The following is a 19987-nucleotide window of genomic DNA, read 5'->3' as shown; positions in this document are numbered from 1 at the left end:
ATCCGTGGATGGTTTATTGCCCTTTTCTAGCTTGGATTAACACATAGTCTACAGGCACACACCTGATCATCTACAATTGCTCTCCTACAACACTAAACTATGTTTTCTACCTTTATCTTGCATCTACCTACCACTTCAGCATTTTATTAAAAATAAAAATAATAATAATAATAAAGGGAGAAATGTGGGATCAACATATAAATCAAGTATAAAAATCAAACGAATATTCATATTTGACCTGATTGTTTATAGTTCATAATGCGTGATCAAAACTGAAAGTTTCTGTGATGAATGCCCTTGTACTGTTCACCATGTAAGAATTTATTCACTATGTAAGAATTCGTTCACCATGTAAGAACTTGTTCGTTATGCTTCAGAAGATTGGAGACTGACAAGAGTTAGGCTTGAGATGGATTAATGATTGTACATTGAGCATTGACCCCCCTATACTGAATTTTATTGTTAACAACCATTTGATCAATAAATATGAGAGATGCCCTCTCAAAAAAAAAAAGGGGGGGGGTTATGTTCAATCCATATGTGTATATTTACATCACCATGCACTATGGTGAGCAAAATAATAGGTCTCAGTTCTCTAAATAGGAGGGAAACAAAGCATTAAGTTTTCCATGGGGGTTTCAGTTAATTATATGCTTGCTGCAAATGGAAATTCTCTCTGCTGTCAGTATCAAGAAAAGCTTTTAGTCTTCACAGTGTCTTTGGAATCCCCTTGTAAAGGAGTTATTTTTCACATTATTTGTAACATATTTGAGGAATGATACCATAAAATTTAGTGGTTACTGTGCATCAGTATTTGTATTATTCTGCCAAAGTCTCTTATTAAAACATACTGTGTTCCTGAAATTAGGTGGTGTACACTTATGAAAAGAAACACTTTTTTTGTTTTTGTTTTTTCTTTTGCCTTCATGTAGACACATTATGCGGTACGTGATACTGTCACACTGTGTACACCTGATTCCATCGATAAGCTCCGAGCAGCAATTGAATGTGAACAGCCTCAACCTGACCTCTACAAGTAAGAATCATCTGGTTTCATTTTACTGTTGTCTGTTGGCTCTGCTCCTCTGTGCCACCAGTATTGCAAAGAAACCCCCATCACTTAGCCAGCCTTCTTTCATGTGTGTTTTTATGAACTATTGCTTCCTTTGGGCAGGGAAATGAATCAAATCAGCGTTGTTCACTACCAGCCTGAGATACATCACTGTGAGTGCAGGCTTCTTGTGATTTTTATTTTTGTTATTTGTAAACATGGTCATGCATCAAATTTTAAGATTATGTTATTCCATAAGGCTGATCTATCAGACTCATGTATTAACCAGAGTTAATTAAAACAAAAACCAATTTATGTGTCATCCAATATTAGAGAGAAGAGAATATGGGACCACACAATTAGTAGTCACTCTGTCCTCTTTTATGGTGATCATGTTGAACTGATTGCAAATAGGCTCTTTCTTGTCATAGTAAACACTTCTAAGTTGAGGAACCTGTGAAGTGGTGTTATTTCCTCTATTTTTACTAAGGCTTTCTGGAGTAGATTTGTTGATTAACAGTTATTGTGCATTGTCAAAAATTTGGCATTTTATTTTTTAAGACTGGTTAGTTTGGTTGATTAGAGCATGGTGTTAATGAGGGTAGAGTGACAGGTTTTTTTCCCCAAGTGGGCCAATTAATACCAATCTACTCCTCTGTTACAGATGGTATGCATTACATATGCCAGCCATCTTGTTAATGAATGCTGTTGATCATAATGGGGGATCAAATGGTTGGATTTGGTCTACACCAATATCCAGTAGTGGAAAAAGTGAATATTCATCCTAATACAAGAACACTGCCCTCTCTCCTTCCCATCATTCCTTCTTTCCTATTTTCCTTTTTCTTCTGTATCCACCTTGATAATAGAAAGTAGAACCACAAAGCAAAACAGCTGTTCCCTGCCTTCAAGGAGCTCACAGTTTGCAAAGGAAATAAAACAATAAACCTAGGCTTATAGTACAGTGAAAATAATAGAGGTGAGTAAAAGGCCCTTGGAGTTACAGAAAAGTGACTGACTGATTCTGCCTGTGTTAACGAATAATATACTTCCTTGCATATCTATAAGATGACTCCTAAATTTTTCAGTTACCTTAAATATGAAAGAGAACTTTGGGGCAGGAAAGGTTATTCCTAATTTCTCTAGACTAGGTTGAATGTCCTTGCTATGTGATTTTAGAATACCTTGTACTTTCACCAACCTAGAGGAAATCACAAACATTTAATTGCCTATTTAGTTGTCTGTTGTACGGCAAAGAACATGTCTTTCTTGCTTATTAATGTGTCTCTAGCACAGTACTGGCAAAATTAATATAAGTGAATGAACAGACCTTCATACCTTGTGTATATAATAATAATAGTTATATTTTTCTGGAAAAATAATAATACAAATTATAAAATACTCAACACTCTTGTTAAGGAAGTGTTAGGCCTTTTTACCCCATTTTTCAGAAATACAGAATACCATGTGCCTAGCCATGTTAAGTGATCAGATCAAATTCAGTATTTAAATCAGCAGCAAGACACAGGTTGGAAATTTCCAAGATGGCAATCAAGTATTCACTGTCTGATACTAATGCAGTGTTTCTCAGAGGGTGATCTTGGGCTACCAGTAGCAGCAACATCACCTCAGAAGTTGTTGGAAATGCAAATTTTCACCTAAATCATAAGCTTGTGGATAGGTCCCATAAATAATAAGCCCTCCAGTGAGTCTGATGTATACTCAGATGAAAAAAACTACTGAACTAATGGTTTTAAAGTTGTGTTTTACCACCAAACACCTTTCTCAGTGGTTTATATAAAGTATAAATGAGAATGGTCTTGTGTGCACACACAGTGCCAACTAGATCTTGAAAATCAATTTAGAAACTTCATTTATGTTCTAATAATCCATAATATTTTTTAAATTAGATGAAAAATGTTTCACACCTTGCTAGTTCAGAATAACTTTTTTTAATAGTTTATTCATGATCTTACCTCTTCTGCATTATTTGTATTTTGATTTCATTCCTGTGTTTGTGGTATATAGATTTTACCTCAATATAAAAAACACATTTGCTATTATGTTCTTTTTGCAGGTTTGTTGGGCGAATTAATATCTATAGTAATAGTCTTCAGGCGGTTGCCAGGTTAGTTTGTCATTTCTTTAATCTGTCCTTGTAGGGGGGAGTGTGTTTCTCTTTTTAAGCCCATTAAAATAGTTTGTCCTTGTCTTTATAGAAAGGGATGTAAAGATGAATAACCTGGAGTCATTAGCCTGTAACTCACTAATGGGTCTTCAGTAACTAACCTTGTCATTGGTAGGGTTCTAGTGGTAGAGATTCTGAGTGTGTGTCTAGGAGCAGGTGGTGCTGAGGGTTTCCAAAATTGCAGAGCTCTAGACATGTCAACTGAAATTTCCAAATCTGTTCTTGACACTGTATTAATTGTCCTTGCTTGTGCAGTGGCTGACAATATTGGTACCTCCCTTAAACCACTGCTCTCTAGGAGTATGAGGGACAAGGCAGTACATAAAATGCTGGCAGAATTACCTGGACTTCAGTAAAATGAAAGGCTAATCATTTATAATGAAGCAATTCACATAAAAAGTGATATTTCCTCTTCTGTCATCCAGTTAATTACCTCAACTATTCCACTTGGCCTTTATAGCCACACTCAGAAGGAAATTAAAGAAATACCAAGTGTCCAGTGATCCCCAAAAAGTGGGTTTATTCTCTAAAAATATGTCAGTGTGTCTTTCCCACCTTGGCATTGACTTTTCCAGTCTTTTGTTTGTCAGCCTCTTTCTGCTTCTTGCTGACTGCTGCTCTGTTCTCATCTTGCTATGACTCATAATCCTTTTATCTCTATATACATCTCTTTACCTCTGTGTTGCTGGCTACTCCTGTCCTGTGCTTCCATCTGTGATGTGCCCTCAAGTAATTCAGAGTGAATGCTCTTTCAGCTCATCCTGGGGAGTAAGCATATAAGTAGATACATTCTGAACCCCTTGGAGACAGATGTGTGTTGGGGCAAAATATGACCCACACTTGATGATACTATTTAATGAGCTTTTTGGACAAGCTGTGTTCATTTTTTATTTAGATCTTTGGGACCTGAAAATCTCTTGTTGAAAGGAGCTACTCTGAAAAATACCAAGAAGATATATGGTGAACAGTTTTTTAGATATACTTATTAGAAGTATGTTTGTAAAGCCTGTGTGTAAATAGTGCATGTTAAAAATCGAACATGATGGATAATTGACATTTAATCTAAGCCTATTTTAGGTGTTGGAAACTTACTTATAGGTGGTGAACTAACTTAAAATATGACGGATAAACTATGTAGAATTAAAATTATACTATAAGTGATATGTTTAGAAGAGGGTTTAAAATTCTTACTTTTACAGACTGAAAAATTTGATAGATTCAAGGCTGGGTGGAGGGTGGTTGGCATTCTCAGTTGTAACCTAGTTTTTATTGTATTCTGTTATTCCTCAGGAATTGCTGTTTACACTGGGATGGAAACCAAAATGGCTTTGAACTACCAAGGAAAATCTCAAAAACGTTCTGCTGTTGAAAAGTTAGTGTGCACCACAACTTCTCCAGTTATCATTAAACTAAAAAAGTTACTTTTCAGTAATTCCAAATAACAGCCATAACAAAAATAATTGTTTATAATGGCTACCATTTTGAGCACTTCTATGGTCCAGAACTATGCTCAGTGATATGTATATCTGATTTGGTTAAACCTTTTAAGCAACTATGCAGTAATTACTGTTAACGTGTCAGCAGTTTAAAAAATGGTCTCAGAGATGATAACTGACTTAGGTACCTAAGGTCACATAACTATTCAAGGGCAGAGTTCAGTTGAAATATAAATTTATTCCCTTTTCCTGCTTGATAATGTGTTACAGTCCTCTAGTTGCTATATGTAAGGAGGTTCTACAGTGTAGATAATAGTCCCTTGACAAAAACTGAAGTGGTACGTGGTATACCTTCAAGCCAGTTGCCGCTAGCATGGACCTCCCTCTGCCGTTAAGATGGATACGGTATGTCAGTGGCACCCTTCCAATAGCTCTACTTCCCAATTTTAAAAACCCACACTAAGCTTGATAATCTCTCATTTGCTCCCCCAGTCCCTACCCAAAGCTTTAGGATTCAGGGAAATGGAAACAACCTACTCCTGTAAGGTTTGAGAAGGTAATGATGGTAGGGACGGAGTCTGTGTCTCTTGTAGGATCCTTACTAAAGGTGTGTAAGTTAGTCACCCATTCCACTTTGTGGACCATTGGTGACCAACCAACAGGTTGCAGTTGGCTTTTCTATTTTTCCACTTGAGAGTAACGCTTCAGCCATGATAATTGAAGTTCATACGTACAGGCATCTGCTGTGTTACACATAGTACATAGGAGAGCTTTAGAAACCAAACAGTTTAATTTAGAACTGGTTGTATCAGATGGTTTTTAAATCCATGATATCTTATTTTTCAGATCCATTAATGCCTTCTTGATTGTGTATTTATTTATCTTACTGACCAAAGCTGCAGTGTGCACTACTCTAAAGTACGTTTGGCAAAGTATACCATATAATGATGAACCTTGGTATAACCAAAAGACCCTGAAAGAGCATGAAACATTGAAGGTAATTTGTTCTACATCTAAATTTTAACTCTAGCACTTTATGACCAAGCCACCCTTTATTGAAATGCTGCTCACATAATGATAACTTTCATTAGCTTCTGGGTTTTCTCTTGGTTGTATTGTAGCCCTAAGCTATTAAATATTTAAGAAGTTTTATAGTTTTGTTTTCTTCTACTTTAGACATCTATGCTTGTTTTTTATCTCTTTTAGTTAAGAGTTTTAAGTAATTAAGCACGAATCTGGCATGTTAACATATATGAGCTTGTGATATATCATGATAGAAGAATAATAAATGCCTACATGTAAAATTTTGATCGTACTTTCATGACTGTGGGTGGGGGGAGCAGAGAACTTAAGGAAGTGAAAAGAGTCTTAAGTTCATGGGAATATTCACTGAAGAATAATGATAAAATTGAGGGTGCTTTTAAATGTTGTTTGTATATACTGTGATATAATTTTGACCAATGATATTGCCATTGCAAAGTTTCTTTATAGGAAGATCTGTGCTTTCAGGATTGAAATAAAAAGATAGAAAGTAAGTTCTTTATATTACACTTGTTTAATTGAACTGTGCATCTAATTAGCATGACCTGTTTCTTTTAGGTTTTGAAAATGTTCACCGACTTCCTGTCATTTATGGTTCTATTCAACTTTATCATTCCTGTCTCCATGTATGTCACAGTAGAAATGCAGAAATTCTTGGGCTCCTTTTTCATTTCATGGGATAAGGACTTTTATGATGAAGAAATTAATGAAGGAGCCCTGGTTAACACATCAGACCTTAATGAAGAACTTGGTCAGGTAAGAACATATTTTATTTAAAATAAGTTAACATAGTGAAAATATCTTTTCTTATAGTTTGGATTACCAATGTATGTGACCATTTCACATTTAGAAATGTGATTCCAAGAAAATTCCTTTATTCAGCATTAGTTATTTTTTTGCTGGCATTTTTGAGAAGAATCCAATTTATATATTAAATTGAATACTATAGAAATTCTCTTTAAAACTCATCTGATGCTGTTGTTAGATCATGGGCTGTTGCTTTTGAATAGGAAACATGTAGTCCTCATCACCATATATAATCGTTTGGGGATAGAATATGGGGTAGTAAACATAGCTACTTTATAAATGCATTGACCAGAATTGCCCTACTGACATTTTCTTGGTACATTTCTGATCAGATGGAATATATTCCTAGCAAGCACAGTTTTTTTTTTAGTGTAAGAATTTAAATGAAGGGAAATGTGAGGGCATGCACTCCTCAAATGCTTTTTCCTTCATGTGCCAGTGTAGCTCAGACTGTGACCTCATTTCTAACCCAGGTGCATTTGTCTTCCAACACAATACAGTCTAGCTTTAATTCTTGAAGTGTTGATTTCTTAGGTGCTTACAGTATAAAGTTTTTCCCTTTGTCTGAATTGAGTATGTGTCATATAATGATCTTCACAAGCTGAGGGAATTTTTGGCTTGCATTTAATTCTCATGATATTTAGAATGTCAAGGCTGTGGAAATGTCATTTCTTGTTACTGGGAGATGCAGATTCCCTTAATGGAACTGAGTGGCTGGAACAGGGCCTCACACTTGTCTTAAATGGTGCTGATTTGTATCTATACCACAAAACTCTCTTCATGAATTTAGTCCTTCTCTGCCCGACTCTCTATTTCTGTTTTTTATATGGCCTTTGCCTGAACGAAAGTATCCTCTTGACAACTACAGTCACAAGGGTAAAAGGACTCTTCAGAACCATTTTGTTCAGACCTGACTTCAGGACTCTAGTATCCCAGACCATGTGATCTGCACCACATAGAGATACTGAGTCACTAAAGATAGAACAAGAAATGAATGAACAAATGCTTTTCCCTTAGGTATTATTTCCAGAAGATTCTCTTGTAGGTGACATCAGCTGCCACAGTTAACCTTAACCTTATTATACCAGAAGTTTTCATCCAGGAACCGTGCTGAGTAGAACTACTCTAGTAAAAGGCGTCAATATATAGTCTTTTTGCATAAAAAAAATTGAGTCACAAGCCACCTCTGGTGAACTTTTTCCCTGGCAGCCAACTTAGTTGAGTAAATCTGCCTATTCTAGATCCAGGACCTGGCTGTATGAATTAACCTACCCACGGATGAACATGGCTAGTCCCAGGGTACTACAGATAGCATAGCCATCATTCCATATTTGACACCTATTGCTTATCAGAGACAAGCAGAATATCCAGCCAAGTTCCACTAGATGAGATACTTCTCTTTCATTCAGATCTCCACCTCAGCAGCTTTCATATTACCTGTGGGAATATAATGCTGTTCCTATCATCCAGGCTGTTTTCACACTACAGAAAGTAAAGTACAGGTTTGGGTGATGATCTGGTAAATTTGATCAGTGAAGAGAAACTGCAATTTTCATTTGAGCCACCACTTCTTTCCTACCAAAACTTGCTTTTCTGGGTGTGACTGTCATTTAGTCAAATCATTAAGTGAATAGCCAGACTGCCACTTAATTTATATAATATAAAAACAACTTGCCGTCATTATTAGCTTCTATGTGTAGAAACTACCTGAATGAAAATGCAAAGAAGTCTTAAAATACTTTCTTGGGCCATTTAGCATTCAGTGGACTGGTACACACAAAATTAAGTGTAACCAATTTCCTCATAATTTAAAATCGGTAGTGCTTTTGATATAGCTAAAAGCAGTGTCAGTTCCCATCAATACCATTGCAAACACTTTATTAACATCTTTCAAAATGACCCACATTGTTATTAAAAATAGAAAAATATGTTTAGGATGGTGTTTGACTTGGAAAACAAAAAGTAGACTGCTCAGTTCATTTGGAAAAGAATAGGGTCTTTTATGACAGACATAAGTCTTTTAGACAACTCATCTTGAAAAAATTGTGGGGGTAGTTTCATGCTTTTTGTCCCCTACCAGTCTTGCCATCTATGCCTAATGGTGTGTCTGAGTATGTACTCTGACTCCAATAATTCAATTAATTGGTTATGGTTCTTGGTACTGAGGTTACTGTTAAGAAGTAAACAAGAAACCCTCAAGTTGTTCACCATCTAGTTGGGGAAACACATATATCATATGTAACTATAACAATGTGATCATAATTGATCAGAAAAATTAGGAATGTGGGATGATAGGAAGAGTCCAGTACTCTGTGATTCTGGTCAACAGCAATGACAATCAACATCTGTATAATACCTTATAGCTTACAAACATGTTTGTTAATTGAGCTTTATTTTGTAATCTTTACATCTTTGTGCAGCAGGTTGGATTATTTAAGATTAATATTTGAAGTTCAGAGAAATGAAGAGATTTTTCCAAGGTCACAAAGTTAGTAGGTGGTGGATGTAAGACACCAGTTCAAGTGTTTCATTAGATTGAATGATACGAAGAATTTTAACCTATAAAGTAGGTGATTTCAGGTGTTCATCCTTTAGTTCAGGGCTCTTTCTACCCTAGAACAGCTATTTCATTTTAGGCTTTCTATCCATAAAATGATGGGTTTCAGTTTGCTGACAGAGAGGACTCTTTCCAGTAGGCTCAAACCCACCACTAAAGAGGAAGCAGCTGTTAAGAGTCCAAGGCAAGCAGTAGCCTTTCACTGTTTAGCCCTTTCTCTCCTTTAAACATGAGAATACTTTGTAATAGCAGCCATTTCTTTCCTCCCCCTTACCTGAATATAGGGCATGTATTAGATCAGTGATTCTTAAAATATGATCCTGGGACCAGTACCATCAGCATCACCTGGGAACTTTATAGAAATGTACATTATCCTGCCCTGCTCCAGAGCTACCGAATTAGAAACTCTGGAGATATAACCCAGTGATCTGAGTTTGAACAAGCCCACTAAGTGATTGGGCTGCACACTACAGTTTGATAATTACTGTATTAGGGTATAGTTTGTTGGCCTATACCTGGGAGATTAATTGTATGCAGATCCATACTGCACTTATATAGGGAAATAATTGCACTTTATATTTGTTTTTAACTACCGTCTTTGACATTCAAAACATTTCTGAGTGTGTTAATGCTCATCCAAGTACAGGAGGTACAACATCCCAGGACAACCTTCAGGGGAAAATGAAGGTTAATAATTTTGATCTGAAGAAAAGCCCCAAGGAATTTCATTTTAACTGGAAAAATCTAGACAATAGAGGAATAATGCCACTTGGATTAATTTAAAGAGAGAATTCAAACTTGGCTAGCTAACAGCAAAAAATAAAAGGATGATTGGAATGCTATATTTGTGCCAGAGCTGCTACCATGAAAAGCTCTGAAAAATAATTAGAAAGAAACCACTGCTGGAGTTCATCCCTTTCTCCCTTAAATAATAAAAACCTTAATCTTGTGCTTATGCTTGTTCCTGTCAGCCCATAATTTTAACTATTTAAGTATGAATTGCCAAAAAGAAGGTTAAAATTGTGGGTTTCCAAAAGCCAACTGTTATAAATAGAAGAGAGAAAAACTGAGATAAAATAGAAATGCTCAAAGACACTTATTTTACATGAAAAAGTTCATAGTATATTTTTCCCATTATTTATGAAAGTATGTTTGTATTATACTTTAACCTACCATTATAAACTCTGCTTTTTTTAATTTGGAAACTTTTTTGAGGAGTATTTGTAAATATGCATAGTATGTAGAAAGAAATTTCAATTGTTTTTTAACATAATTGACTTACTGTGTCTCCTAAGTAACTGTTAACATTTTTATTTCTCCTATGTTCTGTAACTCTTATATGCATTATAAGTGTATTTATAGAAAATTTTGCTTTTCAAGGAAACATTTTGTTACCTCCAGTTATGTTCCTATCAAATATTTTTTCTATGTGTGTATGTGCGAAATAAGTGGTCAGTATATTCTTGTTTTCCACTTGGAAAATTGACTTTCTATTGTAACTTCTGTACATCAAAACAAGTGGTTATTATATTGAAGGGTTTCTTAGTTTAATAAAATAGCCACATTTTTCCTTCCTATTAATCTTCTCTATTTGACTAGTTCTACCTTAGACATGTGACACTATTTCAGTGTTTTTAAAAATACTCATTCACTGCTCTTGATAATACTACTTCTATAATTAGCTGACATTTGACGAGAAGTCTTAGGAAAAATACTTTCTATGGATCTGATAATAGCCCTGCCTTACAGCTAAATAAAAATTAATTACACTGAAGAAAGTAAAAATACATATGTTCATGTTCTTGTTTTTAGGTGGATTATGTATTTACAGATAAGACTGGAACACTCACTGAAAACAGCATGGAATTCATTGAATGCTGCATAGATGGACATAAGTACAAAGGTGTAGCTCAGGAGGCTGATGGACTCTCTCAGACTGATGGACCCTTAACATATTTTGGCAAAGCAGATAAGGTGGCAATTTTTTGCATTACCATTTTACCTTGAGAAGTCAATCTATGATGCATGTAGTTACACTGCATAGCGGAAATGAAGAATTTGGGTGCATGACATAGACTTTTGAATAACCTTTTGTTTATTCTTTTGACTTCATCTTTCTTCTTTTACTAATACCGCTGCAATTTATAAATAAGTACAATTTATAAGTAGAAAGAATTATAGGAAGTGGCATTTGGGTAAAACTTCCATTTGCTTGTCTGTGTAATAATACTTCTTAGTACTTTGTCTTTAAAAAAATATGAGCTCTTCTAAGAATGTCTATTCAAATCATTTGAGTCCCCGGAGTGTCTAGACATTAAATGAAGTGGGATCTCCCTGCACCTGAGCTATTGCCAGATTGTGAATGAATGAACTTTTTTAGGCCATGAAGAAGTCACTGCTTTGGTACTAGCTGATACTATGGTAATGTGAATGAGTTAACACAGCCCCTAGGGTATGTTACCTGTGAACCAAGAATGCTGTTAGGAATTAGGAGATTATATAGTTCATTTTAGTATGAAGAATTCATAAATTTCTGCTACTCTGTTTTCTGGAGATTATAACATTCTCTTACCATTAATATCTTCTCTCTGTTCACTGACTTCCTACCAAGTGATCAAAGTGAAAATAATATAGTTATTTTTCTGTTACTGTTCAACAGAATCGAGAAGAGCTCTTTCTGCGTGCCTTGTGTTTATGTCATACTGTAGAAATTAGAGCAAATGATGCTGTTGATGGAACAACAGAATCAGCTGAATTAACCTATATGTCCTCTTCACCAGATGAAATAGCTTTGGTGAAAGGAGCTAAAAAGTAAGTACTTATGTTGTGCTAGATGAATAATTTCTAGAGAGCTGCCATACAACATTATATCTATAGCTAACAATGTGGTATTTTGCACTTCAAAATTTGTTAAGAGGGTATATCTCATGTTAAGTGTTCTTACCACAAGTAATAAAAAACCAAAGGGGCATAAGGAAAATGTGAGAGGTGTTTGAATATGTCTTTTACCTTGCTTGTAACAGTGATATCACAGGTGTTTGCATGTGTCCAAACTCATCAAATTTCTCACATTAAATATTATATCTCAGTGAAGCTGTTTTTAAAACCCTGAGATAAGTTGTAGAGAAATATATTACCTTTTATTAAGAGTGAAGAAAAAGTAAGCACTCGTACTTCTGAAAAAGTTTAATCACAGGAGGGCAGGAGTTATTTTATTTTTTCTGTTTGTGTCAGTAACCTTCTCTTTAAATATCTATATTCTTTGTTTTAAAGTGCTTTATCTGGAAGGCTGTGCAAAATTCCCAAGCCTAGCCAATTAAAACCAAAAAGAAAATAGTAATACATAAATATAACTTGCATTACTATTTATGAATATCAGCCAGAAGTCCAAATGTTCATACCATATTTTACAAATCATAACGGTGGCCACCTTTTGTACAATATGTGTTATTTCTGAAGTACTTCCAGCAATTTTGACATTATTTAGTAACTGACAATTCCATTTTACCCATGGAGCCCAAAATGATTAAGTGACTAAAAGGTCACCCAATGTGCTAGCTACAGAATTGGAATTACAAGTTGCCTCTTCCTTGGTTACAGTTTATAATTGGGTATTCACTTGCTCTGTGTTATAATCTCAGCCAGTGAAGGAAAATACAGCTACAAATTGAAATTGTAGGAAAGAGAGATAAACAATAAACAAGTATGAGTAACCCCAGTGCCAAAGAATATTAATCGTTTTTTAGAGATACACAAAGCTCTTTTATTATTTTTGACAGGTATGGGTTCACATTTGTAGGAATTCGGAACGGCCATATGAGAGTAGAAAATCAAAGAAAAGAAATAGAAGAGTAAGTAGCACTGTGTGTTTGATGTTTGTCACTTCTTAACCCACAGTCAACCTTTGATGGATTTAGTAAGAGCAGCAAAGGAAACTGATTGCATGTATAAATGTAGGACTCTGCTCTCTTAGTTCAAAATTTTATGTAAATGTAGTTGGAGAAGGTGAAGGAAATTTTTATACAATAGCCAAAACTGGGATTTGAGGTGGAAAAGATTCCAAATTTGGTTTACACATTGATCCAGTAGCCTGAATGAGAGTCTGCCTGGACTTTCTTTTGAAATTTAGATGCCATTTCAGGTCTCTAACATATGCTGCAAAAAAAAATCAGTAACCATGCATGAAACCTCGTGCTGTCCAGAACACAACCAGTTCCTCTGGGATTGCAACTCCAGCCAGCTGTGGCAGCTTTGATATCATAAGCTTTATGTTCTTCTAGATGCCCAAGTGCAAGCCTCAGGGCAAGTACCTTGATGCACTAGTGTCTCTATATTTCCTTTTTTTTTGCTACAGAGACTCCAACGAACAAATCCACCTTGGCTTAATAGCAGATTTTAATTAGGCTCTGTGATTAATTTGAATTTCTTGATCTGAAGTTAAAATGTAATTATCTCATCTGACTTCCATTTTGGCCCCTAACATCTCATGAGACCCATCTCAGAAACCTGTAATGTATGTACATGTGCTTGGGGAATGTGCCTCTGTAGGCAGTGATGCTCAGAAGCCAGAGAGGAAGGCTCTTTAGCTTGACTGCCAGGAGCCCAGAATCATTGTCAGAGTTCAGATTCTAGCTGGTTCACAACCATGCCTCCATCTGACCAACACCAAATGCTACATCTAGATGTCTTAACATACACACATCCCAAAACCAATGATCTGCTCACTCCCATCAAAAATAAGCTTTGTAGAAAATATTTTTTAGGGCAAATATTTGTATCCAAGTTGTTTATTTTAAAGAAAATATTTCCTCACATTTTTTTCTAATTATCTTATTTTTACTCTTTTGCATCCTTACATTTATTATAATAGCTCAGAATAAATTAATAGCTCAGAATAAATCTGTCATTCCGTTGTTGAAACCTTTCAGTGGATTCCTCTCGCTCTTAGGATAAAATCTCAAATTCCTGAAATGACCCACAGTGTTCTCAGTTCCCAGCCCCTGCTTACCTCTCTTGCTGTTCCCCAGTTGATGAGATTTCAAGCCTTCCTGAATTACTGTAAATGCCTCCATGGGCCATGAGCTATCATGCTACTGTGCCTTTTTTGCACATGCTCTTCCTCTACTCAGAATGCCTTGATGCCTTCTTTATCATATCACTCATACAGAACTCAGCTCATGCTCCACTTCTTCTATGAAGCTTTCATTCAGATGTCTTCCATCTGTGCTCCCGTATCTCTTCTGTGAGCTCCTTTAGTACAGTATTTGGCAGACTGGGAGGTCATCTTACTATCCTGTGCCTCCTTTTTCAAATGGTGAGCCTCTTGAGGGAAGGGAATCAGGCAGATTCATGTCTATTCTGTAGCACCCAGCACTATGCCTGACACATATTAGGCACTCCATAGATGATTAAAATAACTGACAGGGTGGGACTACTTCTAGACTCCTCCAAATAAGGCTTCGTAGGACAGCTCTTTTTTACCCATTCCTACGTAGTCACTCCCTCCTTACCATTTTAAGTAATATAATGGGAGGATATCAATACCCCTTACCAATAGTGGTATTCTCTGATGGCATGTTCTGCAGACAAAGAAATTTCAAAGATACAATGGAAAGCACTAGTTAAACACACAACCAACAACCCTTTCCCGAACAGAAAAGCTCTGCTCGTTTACTGTATTTAAATATCTTAAGATGTTTCTGTTGTGTTTTATTTTTCCCAATACGGTTTAGGTGTTTTACTTATTTTTCTTCTCATAAAGGTATGAACTTCTTCACACGTTAAACTTTGATTCTGTCCGCCGTCGTATGAGTGTAATTGTGAGAACTCAGGCAGGTATGCATTTTAAAAACTTTTTCTCTTTTTCCATTTATAGATTTGCATGTTGATCAGCTATTTCAAGAAACAAAAACATTTCGGGTAGTAGTGTGTGATTACCTAAAGCTAGGCAAAGCAGTAGCTTTTCTGTATGCCTTAATCCATTGATATATGCTCACCTATGGTCAGTTTGCCAAATTGTCAGTGGCGGAACCTCTGGTATGACTGTGTAGGCATCTTCATAGAAGCTGAACGCTATTCATTGGTTTTGGATATCCAAACAGGAACTGAAAGGATGACTTTTACAGCTCAGGGTACTGACCAATCACCAATAATGTCCACATGCAGCAGCCCCTTGCATTTGATTGGTTTGAGATTACTAGCAGTAGAATCATTGAATGTGGAGAGCTGCTGGTTATCCATCCCTGACCTTTCTAATTCCCCACTGCTTTATATTCCCTGGAAGCAGGTAAGCTAGAGATAACTAAGGGCTGGACTGCTGGGAAGGGACACTCTGATTTTACTTCAACACTCTGGGCTATTTGTTCGACTAAGTAAAGAGGCTTATCCTTTGTTGGGGAACCAGTACTATCATCTCAGAGTTCCCCCATGTCCTTGGGAGGAACAATGGTGGTTGGGATGCCTTCTGCTCAGATTCAGCAAGAATCTGGGGGAGCAGTCTGCTTCATTTGCAGGCTCTCAGATACCTCTTTGTGTGAGTATGTGTATCTATGTCTGTCTCAAGGTGGTTTTGACTTACTTCCTTGCAATTTACTTTTTATTATTATATCTGTTCCAAATTCCTTAATATGAAAATGGAAAGAAAAAGACAGACCCTTGAGGGAATGCATCCCACTTTATACATATTTCATGGTGTGACTGTGAAATCATGAAGTTGATTTCATTATGTGAATGTGGAATTTGTTTTGTGACTTTTAAACACACCATGGATGTGTGAGAAAAAATGGAAAAACACCCACAATATTTGAAATACTTGCTGTTCTTACCTGTGCACATGTACACGTGTCCTACTGTGGATGATGAAATGTCTGGAGAAATGGTCTGCCAAGGGCTTTGACCTCAGAGATACACTTGTTTAACTTGTTGAACTCAGCACATTGCCTTACAAGTATGAAGTATCTTTTTTAATGCTTAACTGTGACTACTTTCCTGGGTATATAGATTGATAAAAGCCATACTTGTACTAATATTCTGCAAAGCTATTCTCAAGTTTTTGGTAAAAACTGTTAAGCCATTGTTTTAAAAGCTAACTGGTATGGTTTATTCAAATTGATTTTATCTTGTTTGAGTTTGAGTTTGGTCCTTGGCATCTGTAGGTGCCACATGTGCACTTTATACCATGGTTGACAACATTTTCAAAGAGAATTCAAATGCAGCTCCTTGATACAAACACAGTCTTCCATGATTCGCTGGAAGAAAGTTTATTTAAACAGAGATGGATGTTGGAAAGTCTGAGTTATTAGTTGTGTCCATGTTGGTGTTAAAAGGTGGTGAATGTTGTCCTGAGAGAGTAAAGGTCAAGATACCTCATTCCATTTGGGTGAACATTACAGGTCAGGCTTAGGATACACAGCAGCTGGGTGGGACAGACCACCTTAATAATTATCTCTTATTAAAATCCCAATGCCAGTCTTAAAATTCTAAGTCAAGTACTTTGGTTCTATTTTAGGAGACATACTTCTCTTTTGTAAAGGAGCAGATTCATCCGTTTTCCCCAGGGTGCAAAGTCATGAAATTGAGTTAACTAAAGCCCACGTGGAACGTAATGCAGTGGTGAGCCTATACCCTACTCCCCAATAAGTAGAAAGAGAAAGGCTAGAGATGCTGTGTTTATTGGACTGCTATTTAAATGATTATTTAAACGAATTTTAGTTTATTTTCATGGTTTATTTTTGGATTTGGGAATTCAGTATTTTTTCCTTATTTTATATATAAATATATTTTGTTTAAATAAATATATTTTATATGATATATAAGTAAATATGTGTGTATTTCCTTATTTTAATTATCCTGGGGGCAAGTTTCAGTTCATAATTTAAAGCCTTGAAGTCTTTTCAAGAATGTTTATTTTATGTTCTTTTTTTTTTACCCCAAGAAGTACTATTTTGTTATTCTGAAAAATTGTTACCTTTTTAGTTGCAGTCTATTTGGTTTTTTTAACTAAAAATGCATCAGAATTTATCTTTTATACAGTAAAGCAATAGTATTTAAAGAGTGTGGAGTTTTTTTTTCAGTTATTATTTGGATAACTAAAGATCTCCTACTTTGCTTCTAGGATGGGTATCGAACACTTTGTGTAGCCTTCAAAGAAATTGCTCCAGATGATTACAAAAGAATTAACAGACAGCTCATAGAGGCAAAAATGGCCTTACAAGACAGAGAAGAAAAAATGGAAAAGGTTTTTGATGATATTGAGACAAACATGAATTTAATTGGAGCAACTGCAGTGGAAGACAAGTAACTAGAAAATGATATTCTTGTTATTTTAATGACCAGTCACTTAAGGTGTTTATTCAGATTAGTAATTCTCAAGTATTTAAATCTTTGATTGAGGTTTGTTTATACCAGATTTTGACATATTTGTGGGAATCATTTTTAAGTTACATATTTTTACCTTAGAATAATGAATTAGTCATTTCTAATCTGTCACCTCAAAGGGTTACAAAGCCATCCATTTATTTATGCAGATATTTATTAAATATATTGTCTTACTATTTATAGGGAACTTTGCTCTAGAGACATCATTTGAGCTGGTACCTAGTAGAATGGGTAAGATTTTGACTGAGATGAGCAGAAAGGAAATTCAAGTTAGAGCATACAACATGAGAGCTCAGTCTAACCTGGTTAACAGATTAGAGCACATTTTTGCATACTAGAAAATAATTTAACTATACAGGCTAAGCTTTGCCAGACATAATTGTAGGGCCCCAGCATTGATCTGCCTGAAAGAATAAATTTTAGACTCTTAATATTTCAGAAGGTTTTTAGAAATCATAAATGCAAATTGTAAATGCATAAATGCAAATTCTTAACCAAACAAGAAGTTATTCATCAGTCACATTGGAAAGTATTGAACGTGTCTAACGGATTTCATTCAGTCTAATTTCATTATTGGCCTGGCCAAAAGGAACTAAAGTATCATTCTTCTCTCCCTACCTTTCAAAATCATGTTTACATTTGCTTTCAGGATGGTTGGCTTTTCTATTCTTAAAGCTTGTCAGAATGGAGATTCACTAACTTCCCTTAGTAGCTCATTATAATGTGTTTTGCCCTTTCTGTTTTGAACCATGTTAAGTTTTTTATATGGCATGATACAAAATACAGTGAAATATGATACACAGTGGATAAGAACATTTGATGAGTTCAAAAATTTTATCTAAGAGTGATGATTCTCATTTCTGCCATTGGATTCCAATTACCTCAAGAGATTTCATGAACTTTTCCAAACCTCACTGTTTGAAATTCACTTTAATAAAAGTAAAACCATGCCAGAGATAACACTCTCGGAAAGAGTAGAGGCTATAAAAGAAAACCAGCTGATAACATGTCAGAACTCCAGAAGTACTGTGAATTGTAAAAATAATCTCTTTAACAAGCCTTTCTGGAGAATCTATATCAGGAATTTTCGAGGATAAAAAGGTTTCTGTTGTGTTCCCAGGCTACAAGATCAAGCGGCTGAGACCATTGAGGCTCTGCATGCAGCAGGTCTGAAAGTCTGGGTGCTTACCGGGGACAAGATGGAGACAGCCAAATCTACCTGCTATGCCTGCCGCCTTTTCCAAACCAGCACTGAGCTTTTGGAACTGACTACAAAAACCATCGAAGAAAGCGAAAGGAAAGAAGATCGATTACATGAATTATTGATAGAATATCGTAAGAAGTTGCTGCATGAATTTCCTAAAAGTACTAGAAGCCTTAAAAAGTAAGAAAGTGCATCAGTTTCTTATATTTAGGCATCAGTGTAGATGTAAATCATAACTGTTTATGCAGAAGGCTCCATTTCTATAACTTAACCATTCTTTATTTGCAGTTGTTTTATTCTTGTAAGTTAAAACCTTCTCTGAGGACTTGATAATGGCCCATTTGAGGTTATTTGGCACTTTCCACCTCTCACTTAATTTAAAAGAAAACCCTGCACTTGCCAAGGTTTAGAAGAGTAGTTCAACTTCTAAATGTTTAGGATGTGGATATTTAGCACTGATACTCTGGCCTGGTCCATGCTAAGAAAAAATACTCCTTTTCACAGTCTCTTAAATTGAATGTAATAAAACCAATAGTTTCCATGCATCTAGAGGTCCTTGGGGCCATTTTCTGAGTGGATTTTCATGACCCAGACCTCCAAAGGGAATCAAATACTTGTTAACATGGCCACTGCAACTCTTGTTTCACCTAGCTGCTTAGGAAGAACTTGTTAAACCTCAGGGTCTCAAGGAAAGTCACTGATCCACAATAATCCCATGCCCAGAGATATCTTTTCCTATACTTACAACTGACTGAGGGATAGCTTGTCTAAACCAATTAAATGGAATTTACCTTAACCATAATCAAGTCGATTTGCTCTTCTGGAATGCTGTAGCATGTGCTTACACTAAATCAAAACACCCCAAGGTAATCTTATTTTCCATTTCCTGAGCACAGTCTTTGTTCCAGGAAAAATATTAAGCACTTTATGTAATTGTTCTTATTTAAAACTTTACAACAAGCCAGTAAGGCAGTCTTATTTTCTCCATTTTACCAATAAGGAAACTAAGGCTCAGAGAGATGAAATGACTTATTTGAGATCACACAGCTAAAAAAGGGTGGAGCAAGTCTACCCAGTTCCAGCACCCATGCTTACTTCTCCATTTGTCTTAGTCTGCTCAGGCTACCATAACAAAATATCATAGACTGGGTGACTTACACAGTAGAACCTTATTTCTCTACTTCTGGAGGCCAGAAGTCTGGGGTCAGGGGCCAGCATGGCGAGTTCTGCTGAGGTCTGTCTTCCTAGCTTGCAGAAAGCTGCCTTCTTGTTGTGTCCTCATGTGGCAGAAAGAGAGAAAGCTCTGGTGTCTCTTATAAGGGCACTG

The 19987-nt window shown here is 35.9% G+C and overlaps 1 protein-coding gene across 13 annotated transcripts in view; it reads left to right on the top strand.

Annotated features, from left to right (window-relative positions):
* Positions 1 to 19987, top strand: part of ATP11C (ATPase phospholipid transporting 11C (ATP11C blood group)) — a 207311-nt gene that overhangs the window by 146474 nt on the left and 40850 nt on the right. For all 13 annotated transcript variants that reach the window (XR_012127479.1, XM_073227864.1, XM_073227862.1 and 10 more), the window contains 13 exons: positions 933 to 1036; positions 3129 to 3179; positions 4135 to 4199; positions 4530 to 4611; positions 5522 to 5672; positions 6275 to 6472; positions 10893 to 11054; positions 11740 to 11891; positions 12860 to 12931; positions 14842 to 14915; positions 16588 to 16691; positions 17194 to 17375; positions 18577 to 18840. Coding sequence is in view for 12 of the 13 variants with exons in the window: in XM_073227864.1 (XP_073083965.1) it covers positions 933 to 1036; positions 3129 to 3179; positions 4135 to 4199; positions 4530 to 4611; positions 5522 to 5672; positions 6275 to 6472; positions 10893 to 11054; positions 11740 to 11891; positions 12860 to 12931; positions 14842 to 14915; positions 16588 to 16691; positions 17194 to 17375; positions 18577 to 18840 (1661 nt within the window). In the remaining variant the exon portion in view is untranslated. The remainder of the gene's footprint in view (positions 1 to 932; positions 1037 to 3128; positions 3180 to 4134; positions 4200 to 4529; positions 4612 to 5521; positions 5673 to 6274; positions 6473 to 10892; positions 11055 to 11739; positions 11892 to 12859; positions 12932 to 14841; positions 14916 to 16587; positions 16692 to 17193; positions 17376 to 18576; positions 18841 to 19987) is intronic.

Source organism: Manis javanica, chromosome X, assembly GCF_040802235.1.
Source record: "Manis javanica isolate MJ-LG chromosome X, MJ_LKY, whole genome shotgun sequence".
In the NCBI taxonomy this organism is placed as follows: Eukaryota; Metazoa; Chordata; class Mammalia; order Pholidota; family Manidae; genus Manis; species Manis javanica.
This window is presented reverse-complemented; position numbering and strand designations above follow the sequence as displayed.